The 13,114-nt window shown below is 41.0% G+C and overlaps 2 protein-coding genes across 4 annotated transcripts in view; both read right to left on the bottom strand.

Annotated features, from left to right (window-relative positions):
* ARB2A (ARB2 cotranscriptional regulator A) overlaps positions 1-13,114 on the bottom strand; it is a 433,180-nt gene that overhangs the window by 100,995 nt on the left and 319,071 nt on the right. The gene's annotated exons all lie outside the window — the stretch shown is intronic.
* On the bottom strand, positions 6,824-7,894 carry POU5F2 (POU domain class 5, transcription factor 2; the record flags this gene model as incomplete). The annotated part of the gene is made up of 1 exon (XM_082836446.1): positions 6,824-7,894. One exon carries the CDS (start codon positions 7,892-7,894, stop codon positions 6,824-6,826), a length of 1,071 nt encoding a protein of 356 aa, XP_082692572.1.

The following is a 13,114-nucleotide window of genomic DNA, read 5'->3' as shown; positions in this document are numbered from 1 at the left end:
TGTTTGAAATGTGGTAATCATTTATAACATTTGCATGCATTTAATGACTTATGATTACAGAAAGAATGATTTACATTTCACATACTGAGAAAACTTACTCAGTGTCTACTTAGATTTAGCAATGCTCTTAAAACCATTTATGAAAACAACCAGTGTCTAAACACTTGCTATCAGCTGTTTTAGCTCTGCTTTTCATAAATATAACACAATCACAACAAATTAAAGGCAAGTCACTTGACTGTCCTGTTACATTAGCTTGAAGAAATTAATGGCTGGCAATGCTTAGCAGAAAGTGACAGGGCTTTCTCAATAGGCTCACACAGCAATTTTTCTGGGGAAAGTAAGAATCATATCTTTATCAAAATATACAAAATTTTCTTCCTAAGATAATGCCATTCAATCTCACTGATAAAAGTACAATTGTTGTGCTCCTAAAATAGATAGAAATAAGTAGCTACTGTAATTCTTCAGCCCATAAAGTCATTTGTTGGGAGGGAAAAAATGTTATTTTTCTTGAAATTTTCTGATGAGTTACCCTGGATTGGTGATATTACCTATGTGAATGACCTAGAGACAGAACGCAGATCTGGGGCTGCCTGGCTCCACGGCTAATGCTCTTTCCTTTCCATCACACACCTCTTATTTAACTCCTTTGCAAGAAAAAATAAACAAGTCTCTCTGGGTTCCTACACCCTCCCCCCACAGCACCCACCTATATTTTCTATCAGGAGTGGTGGATGTCACAGGTTGAACTGGGTTCCCCCCCAATTTATATCTTGAAGTACTAAACCCCAGTACCTCGAATATGACATTTGGAGATAGGGTCTTTACAAAGGTAATCAAGTTAAAATAAGGTCATTAGGGTAGGCTCTAATCCAATATGACTTGTGTCCTTATAAAAGGGGGAAAGCTGAACACAGAAAAACGTATAGAGGAGAGACAATGTAAAGAGACAATAAAGAGAAGATAGCCACCTACAAGCCAAGGAGAGAGGCCTGGAACATATCCTACGCTCACAGCCCTGGAAAGAACTGACCCTACCCATACCTTAATCTTGGGCTTGGAGTCACCAGAACTGTGAGCCAATACATTTCTGTTCCTTAAGCCATCCAATCTGTGGTACTTTGTTATGGCAGCCCTAGCAAACTAATATAGTAGGCTTTGGACAGAAAAGCTAGAGTTCAATGAAGAAATAGTATGAATGAAGGCAGGACTGGGCTTGCATTTGGGAGACAACTGCGACCACAGCAGGAGATCAGGAAGGAAAGGTTTAAGTGGTAATCACAGTATGAGGAACAATGTCCTCTGTCCATTCCCATACTCTATATCCTTGTGGCCTCCATATTCAATCTGTGGTACATTGTTTTGTTCTTATTCATGGAGACTCATACAATTATTATAGGCTAGAAACAACTTCAGAGATCATTCCTTTCAATTATATAACATTACAAGGGTTTTCAGAAAGTCTTTATCTAAATCCTTCAAATCAAAACCTTATCATCTGTTCCCTTACCTAGTTGTTATTTGACAGCTAAGGAAACGAACTTTTTATTGTCTTCCAATTATTACAATTCCAAAAGTCATTTCCCAATGTTAGATAGTATGTTTTCTAGCAACTGAGACTATTGTCTTTTTCTGTTCTTTCATTATTCAGTTTTGGCTATCGATCGATGAGCACGATTTCACTGTGTGAAATTTCCTAGGATGCAAAAGAGCGATTTATGAGCTATAAATAAAGCCCAGACAAGGTACAGTGAAAACACAATGGAGAGAAAACTTATTGGGTGGCTACTGCATAAAAGGGAAGTCCTAGGGGTTTCTTTTTATATAACCTAATTTTACCTGTTTATCAACTCTCTCACCCTGTGGATTGCTAGACATATTTCACAGATGAGAAACTGAGGCTGAAAGAAGTAATTTCAAGTAACAGAGATGGTAGGTTACTGAGCTGAGATTTGAACCCAGAAAAGCCTGTCTTCCAAACTATGCCTTGGCTATGGGGCCATACTTCCTCTGGCTTAGAATATTTGTTAACAACTGATGTTATCAGAGGCAATACTCATGTAACAGGAGGACTATAACTCTAAAGCTAAATGAAGACTTCTGATACCTGACACCCCATCATATTTATCATGAGTTGTCATCACATGCTTATTTGTTTAACGTGGACACCTCAGCATACTTTAAGCACCCTGAAGGTCAGGATGAGCCTGTTTTGGTCACCATTGCATCTTAAGCACCGAGGGCACAACCAGCTATATAAGGTACTCAATTAATATTTGTTGAATGGCTACATTAACAAATAATTGAATCTAGCTTAAATTTTAATTAGGCTGGTGTTATGAGCTGAATTTTATCCCACAAAAATTTATATGTTGAAGTCCTAACCCCTAGTACCCCGAAATGTGACCTTATTTGGAGACAGGATCTTTACAGAGATCTAAGTTAAAATGAGGTCAGTAGGGCAGCCCTAATCCACTGACTGGTGTCCTTCTAAGAGGAGGGAATTAGGACACAGATATGTACACGGGGAGACAATGTCAAGAGACAGGGAAAAGGAGGCTGTTTACGAGCCTGAAACAGAGATCCTTCCCTGATAGCCCTCAGAAGGAAGCAACTCTGCAACACCTTGATTTCAGACTTCTAGCATCCAGAACTGTGAGAAAATAAATTTCTATTCTTTGAGCCACCCAAGCTATAGTACTTTGTTATGGCAGCCCTAGCAAACTAATATGTGATATATTGAAACTAATTCTCTTTCAGTAAAAAGGTGTATGTTAAGATTTGCCCACTACTCAGTCAATGATATCCAAAGTTTTACAGCTGTTCCAGGAGCATTATCATCCATTCTAAGACAACAATTCAACTTAATGCATCTTATACACTGCCCTGGCCAGTTCTAAAAGAAGGCCTATACCATGCATCCCAGAAGGAAGACTAATTATTAAACAACAGAGTTACTCCTTTGGCAAAGAAGAAATGGTATGTTAAACAGGTTGTACAGATTTAGAAGATAACATTGATTTTAAAAATCAATGGAAGGCCTCAATTTTTCCTTTTCTGACCATAGTCTTTGGCAGGCAGTCAGTACAAGAGTCAATAGCGATAAGTGAAGTTGGTTTGCATTTCGAATTTTGCTGGAAGCTGGGGGAAGGAAACCTAAGAAACGCAAGTTCAGTGCCAAAGTAGCTGATTTTGCCGTTAGGAGAATTCACAAGGCTCACAGCTAAAAAGTGAGGTGGCAGAGCAGCAGCCCAACATACCTACCCGCTGGGTTCTTTTCTGGAGGCAGCCCCTTAGGTAAACCATACAGTCTCCCAAAGCTTCTTGTCACGTTTCTCTTCACTGGTGTAACCACGATAACGCTAATGCCTTGTTTTAAGGATTCTACTGGGTATTGGGGTAGATTTACTTCATAACAGTTCATCCTTCAATTGGCTGGGGCTGTAATCACAGGAACTGACCCCCCTTCAAATCTAAAAATCCACAGATCTCATTTATATTCATTTAGTTTCTTCAAACATGACAAGTAGGGAGAATTCTACCGTGATAAAACCAGGATTTTGATATTTTCAAATGCTTTTTTAAAATTGAAAAGTAAACATCCAGGAACATGAAAATGATTTGGGCTTATATTCTAAATGTAGGTTAACTACACTGAGGTATATAAACACTCTAATTGTAATTGTAAATTACCATGCTGTGCAGGAAAACAGACATATGGCAGGTATCTTCATTCACTGAGCTGCACTACAGCTCTTTAACATTAATGGACATCTGATTAAAAAAACCCTAATTTTTAGCAATGCCTTTCCAACTGATATGTCCCAATACTCCTGCGTTTAGAGAATTGCCTTTCTTTTACAGAAACTACAAATCTGACTAAAAATGAAAAGGCCAGATTTATTATTCTAAAATATTGTTTTATAATGAGAAATTACCATTTAGAGACAAGAAAGACTAGAAGAATGAATATTTTTAGGAATCCTAGATTTTCTGGAGTCTTTGTTTAGATATATTTCTTGAATTTTTAAACTGTATAATACATACAGCAAATTTTTAAAAAAATCACCAGTAATACCTATTATAGATTTTTTCCCCTGTAATATACCTTTTTCCTTAAAAAATGACATCACAAAGTTTAATAAATTGTTTTGCCTCATTCAACAATCTTTTCTGAACTGTTTGTCAATTTTTACCCTATATGGTGTTCCTTTTTATTTATTTAACCCTTTGTTGAACACTGTTTCTAACTTTTCGTTGTTAAAATTAAGAAAAAATGCTGTGATACCACCCTTATCACTAAATTTTTGCATACATATAACAATTATTTTCTTATAAACATTATTTAAAAGTTGAAATGATGGGCCAAAGGAAAAGCACATTTTAAAAACTTCTCATATGAATTACCCAACAGCCTTTCATGAAGGTTGTACCAATTTACATGACCACAGATGGAACAGCCAAATACTTGTTTCTTTTATTTTGTTCATCATGACCACAACACTGTGTTCAAATTATTGTAGTTTCATAACATCTGGTAGAACAAGGCCCTAACGCTTTACCTTCAAAATTTCCATATTTCCCCAAGTTTCATTCTTTCAGTTTAGAATCACTTTGTCAAGTAATACTCCCATATTCCACTAGGATTTTATTTGAATGGAATTGTAGTTTTCATTGTAAAAACATTGTTCTACATAGATAATACAATTTTGTACCCTAAAAAGAATTCATAAATGGATTCTGCCAAGGAAATCAGTACTGTTTAGTAAGACTCTTTCTAGAAGAAAGTCATAAACAAAAGTGGCTATTCTGAAAAATAAATCCTTATGACACAGTTTTAGTATAATAAACAATGATGTATACTACACACATTTTAAAAATATGAAATAATAGAAAACAGATGCTATTTTAAGAGCAGGATAATGTTTTGGAATAAGGAAGGATCTCCTAACATCTCAAGTTTTCTTAGATAAGAAGTAGGAAAACTTCTAGGGAAGGGAGAAATTGTTCTTTATGATAAGAATCTAATTAAAGTGCCAAGGAATGATAAAAGCATAAGAACAATAAAGGCAATAATCAATACAGTATTTGGTCTGAATTTGAAAGACTTATGTAAGAACTGATTCAGGGCCTTTATACTGTACTGGCTAGAGATACCCAGAAAATACAGACTTGAAGAAAACCAGGAATTACCTATTAGTTTTCAAGGGAAAACTCTCAAAAGTAAGATGGCCAATGGGAAGGTGTTGCTTAAATTCTAAAATCGTAGATCTACACAGTCATGGTCCCCATTGAAATGTGATGAAGGCTACCATCACCATCTTTGAAGAAAATGCACATATGTACAAACACGCTATTCTGCTTATACCTCAAAGAGGTTTGGCATCTTCAGGTTAAGAATACCTGCCCTGTCAAAAGGAAATACAAGATAAAGGAAACATTTGATACTGAAATTTTCAGAATGATGGCAAAGATCTCATTGAGTGAGTGGTTGTAATTTATGTTTTTAACTGAGGTAGGGGAAAATCTGGCAAATATGAAGACTTTGGACGGTTGTTTGGAACCTGCCTCTACTAACTCCTCCCCTGAAATTGTTCTAAGACATGTACCCGTAACATCTTTGTTAATGAAATGATATAGCTTACTTAATTTACGTTATTTGATCTCTGACATATGACACTGCTAACCACTGACAACATACTCTTGGTTTTTTGAATTTTGGCTCCATTTTCACTAACCTACGTGTCTTGACAGTGCTCTACTTTCAGACATTGACAAGAGGAAGAAATACATATTGGAAGAAACTAGAAAAAAGCAATTAATAAAAATAAACCTAAAATTAAATAATTAGGAAATAAAAACAGTAAATAGGATTAAGAATAAAAAACTTGTTATTGGAAAATACCTGTAGATAAATTCTTTGTAAGACTGATTAAGGAAAAAAGTAGAGAAAAAAATGGACAAGATTAGTAAGCAAAAAGAATACATAAACTCAGGTATAGTATATGGTGACAGAATTATAAAACCATAAATATTACATGGAGGTGTACGGCAACAGGTGTGAAAACACAGAGGGATTAATGACTTCTGTTTAGTATACGATGACCCATATTGACCAATGTAGAAGTAGAAAACTGGAAAAGACCAATTTCATGGAAGAGATTGGAAAAGTGATTTAAGATGCACCACTGCAAAAGCCACCAGGGAGTTGGATAGTTGGATCAACTATCACAAATATCCTCTACAAAGCATTTCCGAGCTCAAAAGAAAGTAAGGGAAATTCTCAGGGAATAAACCAAACAGAGCTGAAAAGTGAATTAGAAAAAAACACACCTTTCAAGAAAAGGGGGAGAACCGGCAAACTCTTGTGTTTCAACAAGGGCTCTGGGTAGGCTCTATGTACTCTTTTCCTGTCCCATCCTCAAACCTTCCCCTGGAGGCAACGATTATCTTGGACTCTGTGTTCACACAAAGTTCTGCTTGGTTTTGATAGAAATAATATACTGACATAGTCTTCTGTGACCTGAGTTTTTCACTCAGTATTGTGTTCATAAGAATATCCCTATGTTTACTGATAACCACGTGGAATAAGAGACACAATTACTTTTCAATTAATAAACAGAGAGAAACAAAATATCCAAAACCATCTACGTTTTGGAATGTACCTTAAAGCCAATGCTAAGGAAAAACAAAGGGAAAAACAACACAGCAGTAAACTTCAACCTCCCTCCCCAAATTTTCCTAAACAGCTCCCATCCCTCTCCCTTACGTATTCTTAACTTCTTTAGACAACTAATGGAGGACTTAATGCTAAAAGCCTTTAAGTGAACCCCAGGGACCCGTTTCCCCGGGTTGGCCCTCCCCAGAAAGGCAGGCGCCTCAGCTGGAAAGCCTGGGGAGGCTCAGGGTGGTGGCTGGGGCAGAGAGGAGGGTTCCTCCCGCAGTGAAAGGGGCAGGGGTACAACGGTGTAAAGTAGGGTCCCCCATAATGGGGGACACAGAAATGGAGTCCCGATGTCAGGGGAAAGCACACTGGTCCTCTTGGGAGAGGAGGTCCGACAGTCCCCACCTCTGTCAGTGGGGAGAAATCATTGCTTGGCCGACTGCCCATCTTGCTCCAGTTATGGAACCAAACTTGGATGAAGTCCTTCTGCAGCTGGAGCTGCCCAGCGATGCAGCTGATCTGCTGGGGTGTGGGCTTCTGGCACTGCAGGAAGAGTTTCTCCAGGCTGTTTCCGATGTGTCTCTCCCTGTATGCCCGTCTGTGCTTCCCAGCCTGCTGCAAGATCGTCTCCATTTTGCATAAGCCCAGAAGGTTCGCCATGTCCACTTGCTCCAGCCACATCTTCAGCAGCAGTCGCAGCTTCCACATGTTGGTGAGGCTCAACTGCTGGGCCTCGAAGCACCAGATGGTCGTCTGGCTCAGCGTCCTTCCAAAAAGAGCCCCCATGAGCAACCCCACGTCGGCCTGAGAGTACCCCAGGGTCATCCTCTTCTGCCTCAGCTCCTTGGCCAACTGCTCCATCTCCTGTACGGCAGAGACGTCTTCTGGCAGCGCCAGCGTCGGGATGCACTGCAGGATGATGCAGGGCCCGGGGAAGGCGACCTCAGAGGGTCTTGGGAACCAAGCGCTCACCTCTCCAGCTCCGACCCGGGGCCGGCAAGGCATCATCCCATCCTGGAATTCGCACGGCGGGGGACCTGGGGACAGTGCCCACACCTCAGGGTCTGGGCACATCCCCGGCCTGACCTCTGGCCGGACCATCAGCCTGCCGGGGGCCGCCTGGGCGCTCAACTCGATTGGAGTGTCAACCCGCACCGGCACTGGCCCTGCGGGCCTGTCCCCACCAGTGCCCGGCATGGGGAAGTTTGAGGGGCTGTGTCCGGCCATGGGGTAAGACCGCTCAGAGCAGGGAGTCTGGTAGGAACGGACGGCTCTCGAGGCTTCGGAACAGCCAACAGCCTCGCCCTCGAGCCCCGCCCCACAGTGGGCTGAGGTGGCAGTGCAGGCGGGAGAAACTGAGGCCGAGGGTGTGTATGGGAGCTGGCGGGGGAAATCTGGTAGATCCTACTGATAACTGCCTGGTCCCCAGGGTTAAGGGAGGGGCTCCCCTACCCTGAACTTTGCTTCCAACTCCTTCCGAAGTGCAAGTCTCTCTCTTGGGCTTTGCAGCTCCAAGCTGTCTGGGATTCCTTAGTCACTGAGTCCATCCTCTCCCTGAAGGGAACCTAGGTGTTTCCTTTCAGCTCTTCTGAACTCTGGTATCTAATCTCTTTCCTCCACGTAATGTGAATGACCGCTTCAGGCTTCACAAATATTTGTTAAATATCTCTATGCCAGGTTTTTTTTCTTTATGCTACCCCTTAATTCATTAACTGTCCCCTCACTGCTATCTTCATGGTCACAAGTACTGCCAACGGCTTTCCACTGCACATCTTCAGTCCCTGTGCCCTAGGAAACCTAAGCATCCCTGCCTGAATTTCTAGTTAACATCAGTTTACTGTCAGATTCTGTCCCTCACCCCCGCACTCCGTCAGATTCCACTCTCACTGGGGCCAAGTTTCCTAATTCCATGTTTGCCCCACCAAGTCCTTCAAGTCCTTTGCTCCCCATCCTACCTCAGCTTCCTGGTCCAGAGTTTCCACAGAGGCCTATGTGTTTCATCTTTCTCCCCTCTGGAGACAGGTCTCTGGACTGGCCCTACCTGCTGTTCCCTACGGAGGACACTCCTTGCAATACCTTACTCACCAACATCAGGCTCCTCTATCCCTGACACCTCTCCCGTCAGAGACCCAAGGATCTTAGAATATTTGTCCCTCCATCATGTCCCCAGCTCGGGTAACCAGTCCTAGGCCCTGGGTGGAGAAAGCTAAGGAGGGAAGGGGAAGAGAAGATCAGACCTCAGGTTCAAAGCTTCCAAGGAGGAGTTTTAGGAAAGAAGAGAGGACGGCGATCCTGGCTGGATAATCCCAGCCTCTTGCCCTTTCACTCTCCAACTCAACCATGATGAGGCTCTACTCTACCCACATCTACTGAAATTGCTCTTGATGAAGTCACTGGTGACCTTCCAACTGTCAAATCTGACAGCCTTTTAAAAGTCTTCATCTTATTAAACTTCTCTGCAGTATCTGACAATGCTGACTACTCTTCTTGCGCCTGTTTTAAATTCCATGAAACGCTGGTAACAGTCAAATCTGTATTTCAGCCTTGACTTTTCTTTTAATTTCCAGTCTGTATTTCCCATTGCCCCAAATCAAATTCATTATATGCATTTCTAAGCCCGCTGCTCCTCTAGGGCTCCCTGAGCTGGTTGATGGCATTATCACCCACTCAGTCACCCAAACTGAAATGCAGGAATTGTTCCTGACCTTTCCCATGCTCCGCAGGGCATCACATCTTCCATTGTGGGTCTCCTAAAACAGCTGAGCTCTACGATCTCCTCTCTAGCCTCATCTTACTGTTTTAATTTAGGCCAAATAATTTCTCACTTGCATTATCATAATAACCTTACAATTGGTTTCTTCTGCGTCTCCTTTCAAGTTTATCTTTCATACCTGTGCTAGAGGTAATTTTCCCCAAACCAAACCAAACAAAACAAACCTAACCAAACCCAACCGAATGAAAAAAAAAATCTAACCATGTCATTTTTCTCTTAAATTTTTTCAAAATCTAGCCCCTCTTTCCCCAATCAACAAGGTGGGCATTCCAAATCCTGAGTATGGAACACAGTGCTTTTCACCATCTGGCCCCCTCTTCCTTCCTTTCCCAGCCTCGTCTACCACACTTCCCCAAGCTCTCTGCACCCCCAGCTTACTGCATCCATGCTCAGTGGGAATACTTCACTTTGTAATAAAGATGCCACAATTTTCGTGGCTATTATGCTTTTCTTCATGCTGCTCCTTCTATCAGAAACAGCTTCCCCTGCTTGTTGGTCTCATTCTCTCATATCATTCAAGATTCTGCTCAAATGTCACTTCGACAGAGAAGCTTTCCCTGACCACTCTTTCTAAAACAGCAACCCTTGTCACTCTCTGTTCCCTTTATTAACCTAATCTTTTTTTTTATATTAATAGGTACTGCCACCTAATATATAATTATTTATCTCTCTGTTTATTGTTTGTCTCTGTGCTGCCAAGAGAGCAGGGATTTTGCCTAGTTCACCGCTGTGTCTACAGGGCCCACAACTGTGCTTGGCTCAGTAAACTTTCCTGAGTAAATGAAGTGTGCTGTATTTCCAGTTACCTTTAAGTCACAGTTTAGAGGACACTTTACGGTGAGACCTTCCCCCAGGCAGAGTTAATTAATGCTTTTGTGGCCCCCTCCTTGTACTTGATATATGTTTTTACTGTAACATTTATCAGTAATTATTTATTTTATGTCTTTGTCTTTCCAGCTAGGTACTTAAGGGCATGCATGTAGATGTTATATAGCCTGGAACATAATAGAACCCTGAGTGATACACTGCTCAATAAATGTTTGCTGAATGAGTGAATGAATCCTCACCTCTACAGTCCTGAGAGTGAAGTACATTTAGTTTCAGTTTAACAATGAGAAACTTGACCCTACCAGGTGCCTCTCCGTACTTTCTCTCCTGTACTAGAACAGGCCCTTATGTAGATGGGGGTAGTAGTACTATGAGACTAAATTCAACTCAACACTATAGAAAATAAGGTTGTAGAAATGGCCTTGAAGCCATGGTAGAGGGAAAAAGAATCAAGAAATCGCTGCCATCTCTACAGGCTGTGTACTTGCTTATTTGTTGAATGCCTGCATCTCCACTGCAAACCTGGCTAGAATGTATGCTTGTAAAGAGCAAGGTCCTTGTCTGTCTGGCTTACTGCTAGATTCTCAGCACTTGGAACTATACTTGGCACAAAGTGGGAAGTCAAGAGATATCTGTTTAATGTTAAATAAATGAATCTCTGCAGCATTAATGGTGAAAAGACTTCCACATTTGCCTTGCGTTATGTTTTAAGATGACAGTCTATGAAAAACAGTTTGCAATATACAAAATTTCACTGCTATCTATTCTTTCCAAGTATACATACATGCTGTTTTTTCAACATTACAAAGCAACCAGCGCCTGCTAAACACAATGAAAGGTGGATCACAAAGAGAATAAGAGACAACAATTATATAAGTTAAGGCCCACATAGTGAAACCAGCCCATTTGCAAAAGAAAACCACAGAGAAATGCTTCATAAGTTGTCTAAAAACAATAGGTAAGTAAAAATGTTTTTAGTGAATTGGAAAAAGTGAGGAAAGCTTCATTATATTAACTGAGATAAAACACAGTAGCTTAAAACATTTACTAAATTAAAAAGTAAGGGTATATGAACTTGATGGGTTTTAAATTAACTTGGATACTCTCAATTAACATTGTCTCTGTACTTGGTCGGATCTCATCTGCCACTGTGCCTATCTCCTGGTTTATGTATATGTGTTATTGTGAATAAAAACCCATATTCTTAAGAGAAGTCTTGACACCTCCTTAAAAGTATATTTAATGTGCTATAGAAATGGGGTGATCAGGGGAAAAAACCAGGAGCATATTTGGTTGGAAGAGAAATAGGGATCAGGGAAGGCAGGTGATGGGAATGCCCAAGACGACCAGCACCGTTTGGGCTGGGGCGCTTGAGAGGCTAATCCATCACCTTCAACAAACCCTGAGACCCCTTAGTAAGTGATTAGATTACAATGTAAGAATCAGGCCAGCCTTATCCATAGGGAATTATAAAGTAAGGATAAGAAACAAATGGTCCCAGGCCCCATGTATTTATAACCTAAATGGAGGAGAAGAGAAGCTGTCAGGAGAGCAGCACAGCTACATTTGCCCAAAGAGAAGTTAACGGTTTTCTATTATTAGGATCTTTGGAATTAAGAGAAAGTTAGGTTTTAAGCTGAAATACACAAAGCATCAGGATTTGTGAAATTAAGCTCTCCTTCAGTAGCTTCTAATCTAAGATGTCAAAAACAACTGCCAAGATCACTAATGGTAAGAAGCAGAAAACAGTGGAGGCAAAGTTAATGATAAATGTCCTTGTGGGTCTTGGTTCAAGTTTCATCTCTTTGAAAAGCTTGGCCAATACACTCAGGACTACAGTGATCTCCGTCCTCTCTGAACTTAGTGTCTTTCCATTCAGATACATTGTCTGCTTTATAAAGCCGGCTGGAGTTTCATGTCATAGCTCCGACCCAGGAGATACGGAAATGTCTCTGAACAGACATTACACATATCATTTATTCTGTACTTATGTGCCAAACAATGTGCTAATGCCTGAGCTATGCACAGTACTCTGGGGATGGTAAGTGCATAAAAGCACCTGGATGAGAGGGAGATCTGGTTTTGATTTACATCATCCTATTGATCAGTTATCTCGTTAACCAGGAAGGTGATCCCTGCTTCCTCATCTCTCCAAATGCATCTCTCCCAAAGCTTCTCATGCCCCAGATGGAGGACACAGCTTTGTTCAGGACTATGTGAGGAGTTTCATTTCTCTGTCGGAGGCTCGAAAAAATACTTTTTGAATGTAATTAGATCAACAGAGAAGATCTAAGAATAATGTACAAGTCAGGCAGAGAGGGCCAGGCCCGCTAGATGGTGCCAATTTTATAGTTTTTCCCCACTCTACATGTATCCTAGTAACTGAGCATTGACCAGGCATCAGTGTGTAAAGGCACTGTCACCAGAAGGGCAGGTATAGGTCCCCAAGAACCACACTAGTCAAGGAGACAAAAAGCAAAGGCAGGAGACAAGACCCAGAGATCAGTTACTGGGAAGTCCCTCTCTGGGTTTAGGAAGTAAAGTGAGAAACCCAGGAGAACGGTGATAACTGTCCAGTAAGGAAAGATGCCTCCCACCTCACAGTGAGAGAGTTAACACCACACACCACAACAATTTAGTTCACTGAAACTACCTCAAAATACACTGAAATGATTAAACTGTCAATTCTCTGGGTGGATTTTCAAGTAGAAAACTATATAAAGCAAAGTGAGCGGGGGGACTCAAGATGGCAGAATAGAAGGACACGGAATTCGTCTCTCCTCACATATACATCAAGAATACATCTACAGATGGAACAATTCTCACAGAGCACCTGCTGAACATTA

The sequence above is a fragment of the Leucopleurus acutus genome (genome assembly GCF_964270905.1).
Source record: "Leucopleurus acutus genome assembly, chromosome: 3".
Lineage (NCBI taxonomy): Eukaryota > Metazoa > Chordata > Mammalia > Artiodactyla > Delphinidae > Leucopleurus > Leucopleurus acutus.
This window is presented reverse-complemented; position numbering and strand designations above follow the sequence as displayed.